The 18023-nt window shown below is 46.2% G+C and overlaps 2 protein-coding genes across 3 annotated transcripts in view; one reads left to right on the plus strand and one right to left on the minus strand.

Annotated features, from left to right (window-relative positions):
* Positions 1 to 11444, minus strand: part of dachd (dachshund d) — a 108473-nt gene extending 97029 nt beyond the window's left edge. Inside the window, exon 1 of one of the 2 annotated variants that reach the window (XM_076031109.1) lies at positions 10616 to 11444. In XM_076031109.1, coding sequence (XP_075887224.1) covers positions 10616 to 11175 — 560 coding nt within the window. In that variant the 5' untranslated portion in view covers positions 11176 to 11444. The remainder of the gene's footprint in view (positions 1 to 10615) is intronic. The other variant, XM_076031111.1, reaches the window with a different exon arrangement.
* A 199-nt stretch (positions 11445 to 11643) lies between these two features.
* Positions 11644 to 18023, plus strand: part of klf5b (Kruppel like factor 5b) — a 36777-nt gene continuing 30397 nt past the window's right edge. Inside the window, exons 1-2 of the mRNA XM_076031112.1 lie at positions 11644 to 12269; positions 17310 to 17410. The gene's annotated coding sequence lies outside the window, so the exon portion shown is untranslated. The remainder of the gene's footprint in view (positions 12270 to 17309; positions 17411 to 18023) is intronic.

Consider the following 18023-nt stretch of genomic DNA (forward strand, 5'->3'; position numbering starts at 1 on the left):
AAACGTATCTGTTGCTACGTTGCTTTAACTTCCCTGAAGTGTTTGATCCGTGCAGGTGCTGACAAGACAGCTCATTCGCTCGCAAATGTTGTTTTTTGTTTTTTTTTTCTTTTCTCGCTTTGTCGTTCCCCACTTCAAATAGCGTTTGCGGTGAAAGGCTCTTTTCTTCCTCTTTGTGAGCAAAAATGACACAAAGGGGGGGGTGGGGGGGCGTCTGATGTCTGAAATCCGATCCGTATTTCTCGCATTGCCCGCCCGTTCTCACTGTGGCATCTTAAAGGTCAGGAGTGAAAGGCCATTTGATAACTACAGAAAGACCTTTTGGTTTTTATTACGCCGCCATTTATACCCTTTTCCGGCAGAGGTTAAAACAAAGCACTGCATCCTTTGAAAAGAGGAGAGGATAAAATGGATTGCCTCGGCGCCCCGAGCCTTTTTCTTGTCACCGGAGGGAGGCTGGAATCCAGCGCTCGAGGAAAAAAAAAAAAACACACAAAAAAAAAACCCTCCTCTGGTGGAATGTTTCCGAGAGACTTCTCAGGCACAATTAGCATACGTCCTCTCAACCTTCCAGCGAACCTCTCGATGAGGCCCTGAAATCCTATTGAGATATCATTACCACTCAGACGCGGAGTCGCGCAAAAACACGGGCGGAGGTGCGCGCGGGCAAACACACAATCGGCCCGCCGGCGACTGACTGTTCCGTTCCCCTTTCTTTGAAAGAAAAAAAACCCCCCAAAAAACGGTAACCTTGGGGAGGCGGGCCCACGCCGGTCGGCCTGGCGCAACACTTTAACAGCCAGCAGTCTGAGGGAGAAAAAAAAAATGTTTTTGATATGCTCGTGTCATTTAATCATCCGCGTTCTGCCGAGGCTGCGCGGAACAATTTTGCAGGATATTAACTCCCAACTAAACCCTGGCTTGTATCATTTGTGGGGCCAGTCAAGCAGGAGTCCCAGGAGGTGCCCGAGACTTCCGCCGCGCGAGCAGCCGAAAGTAATCTAAGCTTGACTGGGTGCACGCACGGGCACGCACGCACGTGCACGCCGGCCGGCACGCACGGGCGCAGGAAGACACAGTCAGATAGGGAAGGTGGGACGAATGAGCCATGAAAGCAATAAAGGAATTAAACGCAAAGCGCAAATGAAGCCGTTTACCGACAGTCAGAGCGGTTAGGGGATAAGTGCATCCGTCTTGCCGCTGTTCAGTTGACAACAGTGATGCAGTGGGCGATCCACATATATATATCTATATATATGTATGTATGTGTGTGTGGGTGCGCGTGTCCCCTGTTACCTCTTTCGGCAAAGTTGGAAGAGATCGAAGAGCGTCCGTAAAACACAGCGCTGTAATGTGATCCATTTGGACAGCTCACATTGCTTAATGGGGTAGGAAATTCATTTTCGCTGCCGTGCGACTGACAAGAGTGGATGTGATTCTATGCAAAATATATGAAGACACCACTCGGAAAAAAAGAAAAAAAAAAGAAACGCACGAGTTGTGTCCTGCTGGTTGGAGGAGGGCTTGGGGGGGGTGGGGGGGGAGTGAGTCGGGTGGGGGTGGTGGGGGAGGGTGGTGTCGAGAGAGACGGGGTGAGGGGTGGGGGGGGGGGCATCTCTATTCTTCGGCCGGGAGCGTCTCGTACACACACTCACAATGCTAAAAGACAGCAAAGGCAAACTGATGAAAACCATTTTTGTTTCCGTCACAAAGAACTAGGTCACCCTCTCATAATTGTCAATCATGCAATAAATCTCTCTGTGGCACAAATGAATACGGCATTGGGAATGAGACAAAGCTTATTGGCATGCTATGTCAGCTTGACTCAATTCATCCCCCCTTTCACACAAGACCATTCATATGTGAAGTAGCGAGAGGCTGTCTCTCCGTCTCATGCTCACACGCCGTCTCGCGGGCGGGCGCGCGCACGCACGCGCCCGCACGCAGACACGCTCGGCGTCCCCTCCGCTGAGTGGAACGTGCACGCTAGCTAGCTCGCTCGCACGCACGCGGGCTCCATGAGAAAGCAGCACGGGGGGGTTAATGTATGTGGACATTCCAGCCGAGGGCTCCCTTATATCACAACATCATAATGTTTATTTCCATAGAGAGCGCGTCTCTCTGTATTTTCCTGCTCGGCTGTGGAATCACGGGGCAACGCAAACACGGGTCAACCGCCGTGGTTTTTCGAAGTGTTGGCGCTCGGGCTCAAAGTGGACCCGGCCGTGAATGATTCCCAACTTTTTTTGATGTGTGTGAGCGAGTGTACTTTTCGGGCGAGGCAGGAAAATCTAAATTTAACTGGCGAAAGCAGCACCGAATCGGTCCATGTTGTGTTTTTATGCAAGGTGCAAGGTGTATGACAGTCATGTGACAGCAACTACAATTTGCTAAACTACCACAAAGTGCAACGTGGAATGTAAATGAATGCTTTTACTATTTCTATTTTCTTCCTTTTTTAACTTGGAAGTTTCCAAAATGCCAAATCTCCAAATTCTCCAAAATTCTAAAAGTCGTTGCAACTACAACCGTCTCCATGTTGTCTTCAGCAGTGGGTTGATTTTACCCCGACGCCTCAAATTCGCACGTCGCACCGTCGGAATTTCACACCCGCCGCCCCGCTTGACGGACAGCGCCTTGTTCTTCCCGCCGTCCGACTGGCCCGGAGGCATCGGCTTGACACGGCAGCGCGGCTCCGCCTGCGGCGGGTCTGTGTCACATCTCCTGAGGACGCAGAGTGTCACTCCTTAAGAGGAGGGTAATAAAAGCCAGGCGCCACGGCAAGAGTGGTGGCACAGGCGATTTTAAAGAAACATCGGGGAGACGGTGACATTTGAGTCTACGAGGGGGCGAAACCCAAGCGCTGCGACCAATAAAGACTCTCTGCCGGCTTTAGAGGGGGTTGGGGAGGGGGCCTGAGGGAGGGGGGAGGTTGCAGAGGGAGATGTCAGTGTTAGATGAAAATGTGTTGACCCGGTGATATTGATACCCCCTGCTCATAACCTCTACAGGTGTGCAACGCCATCAGGAAACAGCTCAGGGTGTGGCTGGCTATCTCTCTCTCTCTCTCTCTCTCTCTCTCTCTCTCCCTCTCTCTCTCCGCGTGGCCGAGAGCCAAAAGAGCTGCACGCCGTATCGTCTCGCAGTGAGCGGGGCAGTGAAGCGACATTTGAAAAGCAGATGCGCAGGAATGAAAACGAAAACTGAAATATGGCGGCTAATTATCGTAACTAAGGCAAATATTGGTTAGCTGTTAGCAGAAGAGAATTATCTACTGGAATTTTCACAATCTAATTTTAGAAAGTGCTCATGTGACACTGGCCTTAAGATAAATGAATCAAATTTGATTGACTTTTTTTTTTTTTTTTTCCCACCCCCCACAGCATTTGAGAGACAGATCTGGAGCAATGTGACGATCAGCAGGCGGCGAGGGCCCAACCAGTCGACTGGGTGCGACCTATTATCATGACAAAATGAACGTTTGAAAACCACTGTGGCAAAAAAAAAAAAAGTTCAGTGGTCGTAAAACGAGTAATCTTTTCAATCCGGGATCGCAGTCACCGAGGCCGTCGACTTCAGTTCAAACTTCAATTCAAATGATTCCAGTTTTATTGAAATTACGGGTTTTTTTGCAGGAACCGCAGTCATTCTGCGCCACGCTGGTCCACTCAGTGCCACGGACCGAGACAGTAAAGCGTCTCTGGTGCTCAGGCAAAATCCTCAGACGTCACCTGAATATCTGTGGAGGCCGTATTCTCACTTTTCTTTCCCCCCCCATCCTCCTCTCCGTCAGAAAGGTATTGACTGAGCGGATGCTTTGAACCAGCGTAGAATGCGGCGCAAGTTTCAAGTGTCATTAGCTCCGGGGGCTTTTTTTTTCTCCAGCTAGCGCCAGGTAAAAGATTAGATAACAATCAGCCCCTTTAATAGATACTGTTGGAGGCGCCGGGGCCGTTTGCCGCGCCGCCACCGCCGCCGCCGCCGCCGCCGTTCATCTGAGGCTAACAACAGGAGAAAGAGGAGCGGAGGAACCGATGTCATTTCCTCGCTGATTCCGTCTGTGATGTACCGCTGAGCTCAGCGAGGGAGCGCGCCTGTTCAATTGCATGTAACCGCCGACTCAAACCGGTGTAGCGTGTCTGTCAGCGCTGCCGCAACAAGTCCGGGAAGGTGCGTTTTCCCACGTTCGCGAGATGGAGATGTGCGCTGGTTAAGGTGAAGGTGAAGTGAAAATCAACTCGGGTGTTTTTATTTTGAGTAAAAAGACTTTTTACAGAAGGTTTTCCTTTGAAATTGTGGAACTTTTCTTTTCGGAATAACACTGCCAGTGCACAAAATGGCCAAACCGCCGGTTGTTTTTCCACAACGCGACGCGCATTACTCCAAGCACAACGGCTGTTTTGCCGCATGACATTCCCTCCTTAATAGACTTCAATTATTAAAAGGGGGGATTGGAGGGAGGGGGGGGAGTCATTTGCATGGAGTGGAGAGCTCCGAAAAACATTGACACTGGAGGAAAAACATCTGCGTGTTTACTCAGGAGAAGATTTGTCCCCGATAGTCTCGAAATGAAGAGTGGGAGGGGAAGGAGGAGGAGGAGGGAAGAGAGAGAAAAAAAAAAGAAAAACAAGTGGAGGAAATTTGTGGAATCCCATCTGAGATTGCCTCCCTGATGGATTCCTTTTCCTGTCAGCTCAGACGAGAAATGAAGCTGGGGAAAATTAACTCCTGATACAGTTACGCTGAATTAGACAGGGAGAGGGGAGAGGAGGGGGTGGAGGAGGAAGAGGGAGAAAAAAAATCTACACACTTTTTAAGGATTCCAGCCTTGTCATTTTCAATTTTCTGCTCTTTGGACATGCTTGTATTCAGATTCCCCAACATCTACTCGCCATATCAATCCTAATTAGACAATCTGGGAGCACTAAGGGTGGGAGCGGCTTTATTTGCATAATTTAATCATAAATACTCAGTGATACATATTTCCAAATGCATTTGTACAATTATCTTTTCATCCTTGGGGCAAAAGTATTAATATGATTAGGCAATAATTCTTTAAAAAAGGGGGGAAAATAGGAAAGCGGCAAGTGTGCGCTCTTTTTTAAACCGCAGCTTTGGGCTATATGAAAAATTAATTAATTTCTGAGGAAAATCAATTTCTCTATGTGACCATATTAGACAGAGCCAGGCGAGGGCCTGCGCTGCTTCCCCAATCAGGAAATCTCATCTGCTCCCTCTAACTTCTGTCAGTAGCAGTTAACATCCCGGCGCGAGCGCCGGTGACTTCCGCCGCACTCCCTAAACGCGCCGCAAATGTAAAAAGGACCCTGCGAGGGCGAGGCGAGCAGGGGAGGCGCTAATAAGACGCTGACAGTCTGAGTGACCCAAAATCGCTCAGGCAATCGGCCTCGGGAGGAAAAAACATCAGGTGGAATCGCAGATTCTTAACAGCTCGGGTGTGTTGTGTGTGAACAAAAAAAAAAAAAAGAAAGGAAAAGAAAAGAAAAGGAAAAAAAATGTGTCATTTAAACAGGCGGATGAGCAAAGACCTGGCGCCCGTCTGTGATTCCAAAGCATTGCGCTTGGTGCAAGATTTAATTGGCGATTGGATTGCTGTTGCGGATCCAGTAAAGGCATGCAAATAAGATGGGAGCTCGGACAACTAATGCGTCCAACAGGCAAATTAACAATACAGGCCTCTTTGCCATGCAAATAGCCTCTAAATCCACAAATGACATTAGACAGTGTCAAACAAAGCCTCTTTAACAAGAGAAATACAAGCACTCCACAGTCTGCTTGTGAGCTGGGGGGGAGGGAAAAGGACGGGAAGGGAAAAAAAAGAAGAAAAAATAGCACTTAAAAAAAAACCCGGAATGCTTGTTTGTTTTTGAGTTGTGGAATTTTCCCCTCCAAAAAAAAATAATGTTTTAATTTGCACTTGTTCCAGCTGAGGGAATGTCAAGTCAATAAAGCTATTCCGGTTTTCAAGGAGACTATTTGTCCCCCCCCCACCCCCATCCCCCTCCCATCCACACAAAAAAAAAACACCTTGCCGCCATCTGTCAACTGCACAGTTGACTTGAGCACATGTACTGTACCTAATCAAATTTAACTGAGCCCCACTGAAGGATTAAAAGCATTAAAAAAAGGGAAAGATCTTGATTTTTTTTCCCTCTCTCCCTCCGTCCTCCATCAATAAAGAAACACAATATGCAAGCCAATTTGACTTTCAAGAAAGTACTTGAATGGATTTGGATTTTAAACAGGTTTGTATAGCAGCACTCTCTTCCCCACTCTCTCTCTCTCTCTCTCTCTCCCTCTCTGCCTCTAATCAGGCATCTGTCACTCTGTTTTTGAAGTTATTATCGCCCAGGCTCCCTCTTGGATGTGGTTGCCGGGCGATGGGTATCTTAGCACCCACTCTGACTGGGAATGATTTGAATGGAATCCAGAAATCTCCCCTGAGTACCTGTAAACACATCCGCGCCTTGTAGAAAACAAATATATTATAAGAGAGCCGAGCGGGGGAGGGGAGGAGAGGGGGAGAGGAGGGAGGGAGAGGAGGGTGAGGGAGAGCGGAGAGACAAGCTGGCACCCTCGGTGGCAGCTCACACTGAGCTGCCGAACAAAACAATTACCGTCATTTGCAAATATGTGTGTTTAGGCATAAACACTCGGCGAGAGGAAAAAAAAACAAAACAAAAATGACAACAACAAAAAAAAACGGGAGGGAGGAGGAGACAAAAGGAGGTGACGGCTCTCACGCATCGGCGTCAATTAAGAGCGGGAGACAAAAAAAAAAGACGGAAGTCGGTCGGCGAGGAGTCACTCCGCCGCGCGAGCTGTCACGCGGGCGCTTTTTTTTTTTTTTTTTTTTTTCCCGGTCTGACTTGAAACGAGCCGGGGAAAATCTATTTAAGAAGGGCATGTAAGTGAAAAAGGCGTCCCGTTCCCAGTGGTGGGACGCCGTCTGGGGGGCGCGCGGTTAACCTTCAAGGCGAGACAATGATTGTCAATTAACTGCTGCATTTCCCGCAACCCCGGCATCGGGGTTAGCCGCCCTCCTTCTTCTTCGTCGGCGCGGACCAATGAGAGATATGCGATATCTCCGAACCCCCGCCGCCCCCCCCCCCAACCCCTCAACCCCACTCCTGGTGTTATAATAACCTTTCAGGGAGTTCAAGTGTCATAAAGCCAGAAGAAAAAGAGGTTTTTGTTGTTTTTCTCCCCCCCACTCTTTCCTCCCCTGCCACCCCTCTTCGCGTCCCACCGCAGGGAAAATGAAAAAGGAAAACAAGTAGCCGGAGCCCAGAGGGGAAGGTTTGGGAGGTTGGGTGGGATGTGGGAGAGGGGGGGGGGGGGGGGGGGGGGTCTGTGGTGAGGGTGGGCTCCTGGAGGGGCTCCTGGAGGGGCTCCTGGAGGGCCCCAGTCGGTCGTGACGGAGAGGGGAGGGAGGGGAGCGGCGAGCGGCGCTGAACCTGGATCAGTGGGGGAATGAGGTTGCTAATCTGGCCCGGGGGGTCCTTAAGAAAATGACGGGGGTCAAGAACGACTTATTATTCCTAGTATGTTTAAAGGCGAGGCGTAATTAATAAAAGAAAAAAAAAAAGGCTTGAGTCGCCCACCTGGGCGTCCAACCTCATTCCTGCTCTTTAACTGAGCGCGGGAAATCAAAAGTTATTCCGATATTTTTTTCTCTTAAAGGAGAAATTGCAAAAAGATGTTGCAAAGTGTCTGGAAAGTTATTGTAATTATTTTTCCAGAGTGAAGTCGGCGTCGCAGGAAACAAACCGCTCCTTTTGTTTCACTTTTTCCGTTTCCGTCCACGAGCAAAAAGCGAAGCAGCGGGACTCGCCGGTGCTCTCTGATGCCTCTCACATTCACACGGTGTGCAAAGTGAGTGCAGCGCTGTGCGTGTGTGTGTGTGTGTGTGTGTGTGTGTGTGTGTGTGTGTTTTAAACACAAAGGAGACAGAGAGAAAGACACATGGAGGGGGAGGAGGGGAGAAGGGGGGAAAAAAACCCTGCATGTAAAATAGTAAGAGGCATTGTATGGGGAGCATTATTCGCCCCTCATTGTTGCCACTCTGCTACTGTATGGTGACGGTGCAGTGCAGTGCAGTGAGAGGGCAGGGTGAGAGGCTCAACACTCTCAGGGTGCTGCTGCTGTTGTTGTTGTTGTTGTTGGGCAACCTGAGTGGGTTAACCGGTCAACTCGGATCATTTTTCCACAGCCGGTGCGAAACATGGAATTTGGGAAACAGCTTCCCAGCCGCTCTCCTTTATTTTTTATTTTTTATTTTTTTAGTTGTGCCCTCCCAACGCCTCCCCACCCCCTGTCGTGGCCTCCTGTTTAGCCGGCCTGATCATTTTGTCGGCAGCAATTCAGCGACAGTCGGGTGTTAAAGCACACATCCCTGGCAAATAAAATCAACTCTTCCTAAGTAACAGGAGCCTTTTATCTGGCGGATGCCTCGCTGTTCCATGATGTAATTCTCCAAATGGGGCAGGCAGGCAGGCAGGCAGGCGAAGGCAGGGAGGAGAGGCAGAGCAAGGCAAAGGCAGGTCCGGCCTGAGTGATTGATTTCAGCCCAGCACCGGGAGTACCTGGCTGCTTTCAGAGACAATTACAGTCCTGTCCATGTGCCCGTAATAGCCCAGCACTTTAGCGTCATTAAAGCGACGCGAGGCACTGCATTATCCTTTAACCCCCATCGCTGGCCGCTCCCCCCCCCCTCCCCCTCTCGGCCCCCACCCTCCAACCCCCGCCTCACCCTCGCCGTTGACAACCCGCAGGGTTCAACCGCGTACTTTGTCACCCGGAGCCCCTCGCCAGCCGCCAGGGCTGAGGAAGGGAAGAGGATCGGCGACGGCAGCCGAGGCTCCCCCCCGTCTCGCGCCTCTCCCTCGGCGCTCTGTGTGAATGGCGCCGAGGCCAGCACACAAGGCGCGCAGGTGACTTGTTGAGACGGCGGCCACGCGGCAGGAAGAGAAAGCCACTGCACTTCATTTGTTCATAAAAATTAAACTAATTAACTATTGAATAAAAACTATTTGATGTTGCATTGCAGTGCTACTCACATGCTTTCCTTAAAAATGCCGTCAATTTAATTTTGCAATTTCTATCCTAGCATGAAAGTGCATGAAAGTCTCACTCACAAACAGAGTCATTGTTTGAAAATTGTAACATATGTTTTTTGTTTTTTTTCAAATTTTGTCTGAAATTCCTGTATGGTTGATTTACCTACACATTGTTGTTTTCATGCCATGGCATGAAGCTCATCTTCAAAAATCCTCAAACTAAACCTAATCCCCCACCACCCACTTCAATTTTCCAAAAGGCTGTGTGCCTTTAAGCTGAGACACACGGTGACTCAAAGTGTTTATTGCTTATTCCCTAAAGATGCGAGCCCTTCCATCATATTTGCATTTCCAGCTCATTTTCTGGGGGAGCGGATCAATACGGAATCAATCATAGTGACAGGTGAGACGGTACGTTTGAGGAGACTGAGGCGTCCTGCGAGACCGAGCCATGCATCACACTAAGAAGCAACAGGACAGCAAAAAATTGGTTTTAATCAAATATTGATCCTCCCCTTAAATAACTCAATACTGAAACATATAAAGCTCACACGACTCTACGACGGGGCAATTTTGGCTTCATGGACTCATTTCCGCGTGTGCAATTATTTACATCTCAAAGTCCTGTCTGGCGGCACCTGTTTAATCAGATATATTTTAGGAGGGATTTTTTTTTACTATATGCATGTGACAATTATCATTAATATTTATGATGTGAGAATGGCCACACACACACACACACACACACACACACACTTTTTTTTTAGTGGAAATGTAACAGCTGTCAACACATGGACAACTGCTATTGATTATCTTTATTTTAAAAAAAAATACAACATCTAATTACAATTTCTAACCTTGTTTAATCAAATTAAAAGTTACTATAATTGACACTGCCTCATTTGTATTAAGGCAGAACCTAAATGTATTTCAAACCTCTACTTAAAATTAGGCTCAACTCAAATTGTAAAATTTGCAAACCTAATAGGACCAATTTCTTATTACCATGTTTAAAAATATAACGTATACACTCATATATTCTCAGCAGTGACGTATCCACAGATGACAGTCAACATGCGGTGTGTGTGTGTGTGTGTGTGTGTGTGTGTGTGTGTGTGTGTGTGTGTGTGTGTGTGTGTGTGTGAAACCTCTGCCTGCATGTATCGATCGCTTTGCTCTGGAGCGAAGAGGCCATCGTGCACGTGTCGAAAAACTTTGCCTAAACTTTTTTTTCTTCTTCTTCTTCTTCACCCCCCTCACTGATGCTGCGCGCCGGCCTCCTCTTCCTACCTTGTCCCCCGACACAACCCGGACAAACCGCCTGGAGGTGAACGATCAAGCAGATTGTTCCTCCCATTCAACACCCGAGCGGACCACTTGTTTTTACTAACAGGGGATAAAAAATGTCTCCGCTGCTGCTGCCGCCGCTGCAACGGCTGCAGCCGCTGCGCTTTTTACGCGCGACGACGCCGCCAAATAAAAAAGAAAAAAAAAAAAGAAGAAGAAAAAAAAGCCCCAGAAAGCTGCGTACTAACCTCGCGTTGGTGCAGTCGTTGTACAGCGTCTCGAAGTCCTTCCTGGAGATGAGTTTGCAGCGGTTGACGCCGGGCTGGATGGCGCCGAGCCCTCGGAGGATGCGGACCTGCTCCACGTTGCACACCACCGGCGTGATCTCGAGCCGCTTCAGCTTGGTGTAGACCGTGTGCAGTCCGCCGACCAGGTGCTTCAGGAACAGGTCGAACGCCTGCGGCAGGCAGATGAGCTCGCAGCCGTCCACGGTGAAGGACGCCACTTTGGCGCCGCGCAACTCGACCATCTTGCACTCGTTGTTCTGCGGTATGTTCTCGACGGGCGACGGGGTCGAGTACACGGGCTTGCCGGGGGGGAGCGCCGCGCCCGGGATGCCCGGGCTGCCGGTGGCGAGCAGCTCGGATCTGAACAGGGTCTGCCCGGCTCCGGGCGGCGGTGGGGCCAGGGATGGAGACGGCGACGAGGTGGTCGACGGCGGGGACGTGGTCGCGCAGGGAGTCGAGATCGGCGGCGGCGGCGGAGGGACCAGAGGAGTTGGTGGGATCAGAGCAGCCGGCACGGCCATGGTCACCTACAGGAGGGCGGAAAGAGACAGTCGCCGAAGTTCAAAGTAGAAAAGCCAGCCTGCCGAGACGCCCCTGAATGAAAGAATCCACGAGAGTTTAGCTCCTCAGATAAGTTGGAAAGTGGAAAAGAAAAAAAAAAAAAAGAGGGGTGGGGGGGCTGCCGAAAAAGGCGTGCTGAGTGCGGGTTTTAGGGGAGGGGGGCGAGCGGCGGGACAATGATCAAAGATAGGAGGAGGAATGACAGGAGGAAAATGAGCTGAAAAGTGCAGCTCCGCTCTGTGGATGAGTTGTTGTTGTCACACGGTACAGAGAGGGAGGAGCTAGGGGACAGTGGGAGCCTTTGAAGAGCAGATCACTGAGCTCTGCTACCTCTTAGAAACCCCGGCTATTCTGCGCAAATGTTGCTTACATTTTTCTTTTTTTCTTTTTTCTTTTTCTTTCTTTTTTTTTTTTTTTTTTTAACTAAAGTAGCCTATACATTGAATATGTTTAGTCAGGGCTTGTTTTAGCAGCCGGAGCAAGCAACCTGATATCTTTCAACCACAGTTCATCAATGAAGCAAGATGCTTTTCATAAAGTTTATATTCTTTAATTTCATTTAGGTGTGAAGCTGGGTTACATTCTGCCGGCTTTGACCTCACAAAGACAACAAAGTGGAAAACACATAATCACATTATTCCATCACTTTAATAAACTATAAATGTAGTATAGAAGGTATTGCTTCTAAGACAAATTACAACACGAACTAGAAAGTACTTAATTACGATGAGGCAATAAAGAGATTGTACGTATTATTTAAAAAAGCAACATAAACTAATTGTTCTTAAACTTGACCGCTTTATGAAAGCTAATTTGAGATTGTGCATTGTGGGTTCAAAGAATCTAATAGGACTTGTTCGCCAATTAGCAGGTACATGTAAACATCTCATATAATAGCTCCTTTATGTACACAGTGCGAAATATTGCCAAATTATCTTCAATAAAGTGATGTAACCTGAGGTGAAATTAATCAATCTTCATGTTGCCATTTTCAGAATACCGAGCTGGCGAGAGATGGCTGTCAAATAGCGAAATTAAATCCTAAAGAGAAAAGGTAACTAACCATTTACGCAGTGCACGGTCTCAACGTTATACTGGCAAACCTCCAAAACACACCAGCTCAGTCAAAGGATTTACTTGCGATGAACTTTATCTGGCTGAACTATCAACTCTCACTTTTTTTCATGTCAGAATGTATTAGAATAATAATAAAAAATAAAAAAATAGGTAAGGAAGTTGCAACATTGTCCACACTTCTGCAATGCGACCACAAGGGTGAATCATAAATTAACCTCTCTAACTGACACTTGTAGAAAGTGCACGTTTTCTTTTTCAAGAAGTCAACTCCACTTGACGATGAAACTGAAAAATAAAAATTTTCGAGAACCAAAAAGTCCTCTTTCTTTCAGTGACACTAAAGCCTGATCTGTACACTTGCTTTTTAAAAAGCAAAATGTTAAACTGAAGCGGGTACTTTTGCTGGAAGGTCCCTTTCAAGTTTTGCAGAAACGAATGCCCTTGAAAAACTGTTTTAGTCAACATAACAGTAATGACTTGATTAGATTACTGACTGAATAGCTGAGTTTGAGACAAACGTGTTGGAGTGCAAGTTTCCTCCAGCTCAAAAACTACTTTTGTAAGTCTGTGTACCTGTTCGATTTGTTTTTTTTTCTGAGCAAAACTCAAAAAGAGTACACTAAGTGTGCCCCCTGAGTATTCCAACTACGTGTAAATACATCGTTATAGCTGCTTATCACAATGTGCACGTGCCTCAATACTGCGTGCTTCACCGTTTTCTTGTTGTTTCAGATCAACTTTAAGATAAGCAGTATGCCATTTCAAAAATTATCATTCAGGGAAAGGGGTAGCTTGTAGTGTAAAATCAATAGCTGCTTAAAATTCATTGCCAAGCAATCCATTTGCCCTTTATGTTGCTAACCTTTCACTTAAATATGCACCATATTAAGATTTCATTATATACAATGAATGTCACAACAGTTTGCCCACTATTCCTCTTGTTTGCATAGGTTAACTGCAAATCATTGTGCTTGTAATGTCTGAAAAATGGCTTTCATTAATATTATGCAAGGGGTTGAGGGGGAAAAAAAAAAAAAAAAAGAAAATATATGAGGCTGAGGAGCCTAATAGGTATTAAAAGGCACCACAGGATATGTATGATGTTTGAGATACAAAAGGCTTTCAACAGACTGGGTGGGCTGCGTGCGTCTGACCCCAGTTATAAAAACACAGCGTAACAAAGAAAATAAAGTCTGCTGGTGCTGTACGCCACACAGTATGTTGTTGATGGAATTCAGCAACGTTTGTGAAAAAAAAAAAATACCGGGAAAGGAACGCTCACTGAGAAAACTGTTTACTTGTGGTAAAAATGTGAAGGACGGTGGACTAAAGGAGGGTTCAGGAGAAACAAAGGCAGGGATTTGGACCGTAAGCGTGGCTTCGCTAAGTTAACATGAAAGTTAAGAGAGCTGTTGTGGAGTTTGTTTTTCTCTTGTGCAAGTAATGGGAAGTACAGTATACGTGGCCGAGTTTGCGGTAAACAAATGGCTCTGTCAAAATATAATCACCCCCGAATGATGCATGACGTCGGGAGAGTGTTTGAGAATGTGTGGATGTGGGACAAGACTTGTGTATGATCAATGACACAGTATATTGTTTGATGTAATAATTTATTCACCCCATAAAGCTTTGATAAAACAATGTTGAAAAGCAATTTAAATTGAATTCATTTAAATGTCAATTCACATGGTTAGGATTTTTCTATAATTGGCTATTTAATTAAAATAATTTTCATAGTCATTAATACAGCCGGCAACTTGTAGTGCACTGACGTGTTTTAATTACATGGTATTAACAAAATTGATATGCCTTAGAAAGCATGGTGAATAAGAAATAATTAGACCAATCATACATCATCCTCTTATGGACATTAAGTGTATCACAATATAATTGATGAACCTAAAAAACAAGAGAGATAAATAACTTTAATTGAACAGAGTTGGTGCACAGAGCTGGGAACAAAGAATCATACTCACGATGTATTATATTTCAGAGGCAATTCATTATCTGGAACATCACTTAGCTCTCTGTGGCCGGCACTCTCCCCTAACCTCTCATTACATGACATTCGAAAGCAGCGACACTGTGTATAGTCTTTTAAAATGTCCTTTTACCCCGTCTGCATAAATCTAGCAGCTGCTGCTCCGTGTGGAGGAGGGAGGGAGGGGAGGCTTCAGACGTAAGAATCATTTAGATGCTTGGAATAAAGCGCTTATTGATCATGAATATTTGTTTCGCCAAGGTTGCGCTGCCGTGACCCTTATCTATTCTTAGTCGCCGTCCAGCACAAACACGGCACTCAGGGGTCAAGGGGAGATTTCAGGGAGCACGCTGATGTGTGGAAGGTGTGTGATAATATTCACCACTGGCCACATTGATTTCTCTCCTGCAACAAATAACGCTTGAAAAAAAAAAAAAAAAAACGTCTTCACGCTGTTAACTTACCCAGAGTAGAGAGGTTAAATATCGGTACGAAAGTATCGCACCGCCAACAGGCTTTAAAGGGCCGGCGTGTTAGATTTGGCAGCATCTAATGGTAAGACAGAAAACTGCAGGCAGGACTCTTGCACCAGCAACCTGATACAGCTTCCTTTATACAAGTGGATCCACACCTTATGTAAATGCAATAACTTATTCCTAGCCAATGAAAACACAGCATTGATTTCTGATAACTAGAAATTTTATCTCGCTAAATTCATGCATAATTGTAGTTAAGTCCATGTCACGCTAACACATCTCGACTATTACACGCTCAACATTTAAAAACACGTTATCGATTCGCAGTCATGAATTATTGATCAATTAATCACAGTGGAGACATTTAATTGTTCTGTTGCTCTGCGGACACAATTAATAGATTTCACTTTTCCAAATCTTAAAGGTCTCTCCCCACTGAACCTTAAATCAGCAGAGCTTTTATGCTTTCTGCCACAAGGGGGCAGTGTCCATGCTTAGTGCTTTTTATTTTTCGAGGGCATTTTTCTTCTTTCACGGCACACGCGTAATTATAGTTCTAACGTAATTGACGGAAAAAAAAACATTGTGAGTGACACTGGCGTCAGCCGCAACGCCCATCTTGTTGAATCATGTTTAGCCACATTTACAATTTGGATCGCAGTCACTTTTAAATGTCAAGGCACCAACTGAGGCAGCGAATCAGAAATGCGTAATATTTTCCGACAAAAAAATGTAACTAAAAACTGATTGGCTGTGACAGCTGATACGTGCTGACTTTGCGTTAACTTCAACAACAAAACAAGTGGATGTGCTGCTAACTTCAAGGTCTGATCAAAAACTGGGTAGGACTCCGAAAAAAAAAAACAGGTTTCGCAAACTTTGAGCAGACAGAAATAAGAGTCCGAATTCTGTGTATCATCTCAAAGAAAGTCACTCAAAGGTTCTGATCTAAGTGGACCAGTTTCACATGAACCTTGTTGGGTTTTTTATAATCTGTGTCTATACGTTCGACTGCCTGTGCAGACAAGCTTTCTATCAGACATCAGAGAGAAATTAGAAACTTCCTGGAATATACTTGATGTCAAAACTAATTGGAGCAGCATTAGCCTGCACAAAACCACAGTTTTGCTTTAAAATTAGATTAGCTGTGCATCAGTTGTTTGACAGTTGAGCTAAGCAGCCATGCCGCAAAGATAAATTTATTTACCTCTTTCTTTATGACTCGGCATAAAAATAATCAATGCGCAGTGAATGCACAGCCTTGTCTTGACACGGCTGCTATGCGCAAGACATTCCGGCAATGCAAATGCAACGTTCAAAAGAAAAAGGAGCGACTGGAGCTCCCTTTATTTACTGAGAGCCAGCCTCACTGATAGTCCAACAATTAGAGCAGCCGTGGCCCCTCACTCTTCAGCGTGGCACATCATTTGACGGAGAGGCGTCTCCAATCTCGCGGAGGTGCGAGAAAACAGAGAGATTTGTGGATATCTAAATTGCTAAAGCAGAAACCGGTATAAACAGCAGTAATTACCAGGCCATTGACAGTCTCTCAGTGTTGTGCTCATTCTGCCACAGCCACAGTGATTAAAATGAATCCTCATCGACTTCTCCATTAAAGCGCTGGCAGGAGCGATCCCGTGACCTTTCTCCATTGATTGAACATAACAATCACAATTCAATTGTAATGCAAAGAGAACATTTGTTATAATGTACACGAGATGCATGAGCCATTTCCTGGGAGCGGGGAAGGGTAATCAATGGAGTGACTCTTGGCGTGATGCAAGGAGAATGAGGCTGCGTTTGCGAGCCCTGATTCACACAGCCCGCAGTCTATGATGGAAGGCAATGATATGCGTGTAAACACGCTGATTTCTCCCTGCTCATCGTTCAGTAGGCTAACGACATAGCCTAATTTCTACCTGCACGCGAGCTCGCAGCCTCGCGCCGCCGCTAATGGAAAGGCGCGCGCGGGGCAAGTGCTCACTTTTACACGACTTGCACGACTTCGCAGGTAGCAGCCGCCTGCCGTAACAGTAATTTAGCCGAGGTACGTACGCCCCGAAACAATTGGCAAATGGCAGATGCCTACGTTCCAGCGATACCCGGGCAAGGACACGCATGTAAAAGCCCAACAGCGAACGACTGGATAAACTCAACTGAAGCGAAACCGCAACGCGTACAATTTGGGTGCCGCGAGAGACGGGGTGGAGGGGGGGGAGGAGAAAAGAAAAGAAAGAAAAGCGTGATAGGCGTAACAACCCATCACTGTTCAATCCCACTTTAAAAGCTGCACTCCATCACGTCTTTCAAAAACTGTCTCATGAAGAGTGCACGCCAATGATGTCCTTAAGGGATTTCTTTTTAGAATCAAGAGATTATGGTTTACACGGACATTAAACAGATTAAGTCAGCCCAGCTCTCTAAAGGCAGTTTATCTATTGGAGAAAATGTGGTATGCTAATTGAGAAATTCCAATGGTAAAATTATATTTAAACCGCCCTCTCTCTCTCTCTCTCCCTCCCTCTCTGTCTCTCTCGCTCTCTCTCTCTCTCTCTCTCAGTGCTGCAGGATTTTAGCGTGGCCTGATGAAATCAACTGGCTAATCACAGCCATAAGCTGTGAGACGCAAGCTGAGTGAGACGGTGTTTGCCATGCTAAAAGGTAATTGTCTCGGAAAACTTCATCGATGACAGATTCAATTCCATTTAGTAAATGTTTAATAAATGCTGTACAAACACTGGGGCCTATCTGGCTCGCGCTTCCAAAACAAAGGGAAACTTTAATTGCTTTAATCATGCACAGCTTTGACATTGTTATTGGACTTAAAAATAGCAGTTAACAGAAACTGTCCTGCTGAGGAAATTGAACCACATTTGGAGTACGATCCGTAATTAAGATAGGGGCATCCCGAGCAGCAAGGTCCAGGGAAACTGTTGTGACGAGGAGAAACATACCAAGTCATACAAAGCATTTCAATTAACAGAAGGGCCGAGGAAAACAGCCTCTTTATTATGTATCATGCACTTTAATCAGATCGCAGGCGATTGTACTCCCTTTTTGAAAAATCCCTGAACGCAAACACGTTAATTAACAGATAGGAGGGTTGGAAAGATGTATTTTTCATTAGTGGGTGAAATAATGTTCCCCTTTAACATCAAGGAAAATCAACTGCTTACTGCAGTTAAACCAGTCAGCGGTGCAAATTCCCTGCCAGCATTTTTATTTAAAACCTCATTAATGCGTTTCAAGCCAGCATAGCTGTACCTTTAATCTG

The sequence above is a fragment of the Nelusetta ayraudi genome, unplaced genomic scaffold (assembly GCF_046127955.1).
Source record: "Nelusetta ayraudi isolate G7.1 ecotype Tasmania unplaced genomic scaffold, CSIRO-AGI_Nayr_v1 ptg000031l, whole genome shotgun sequence".
Taxonomy (NCBI): Eukaryota; Metazoa; Chordata; class Actinopteri; order Tetraodontiformes; family Monacanthidae; genus Nelusetta; species Nelusetta ayraudi.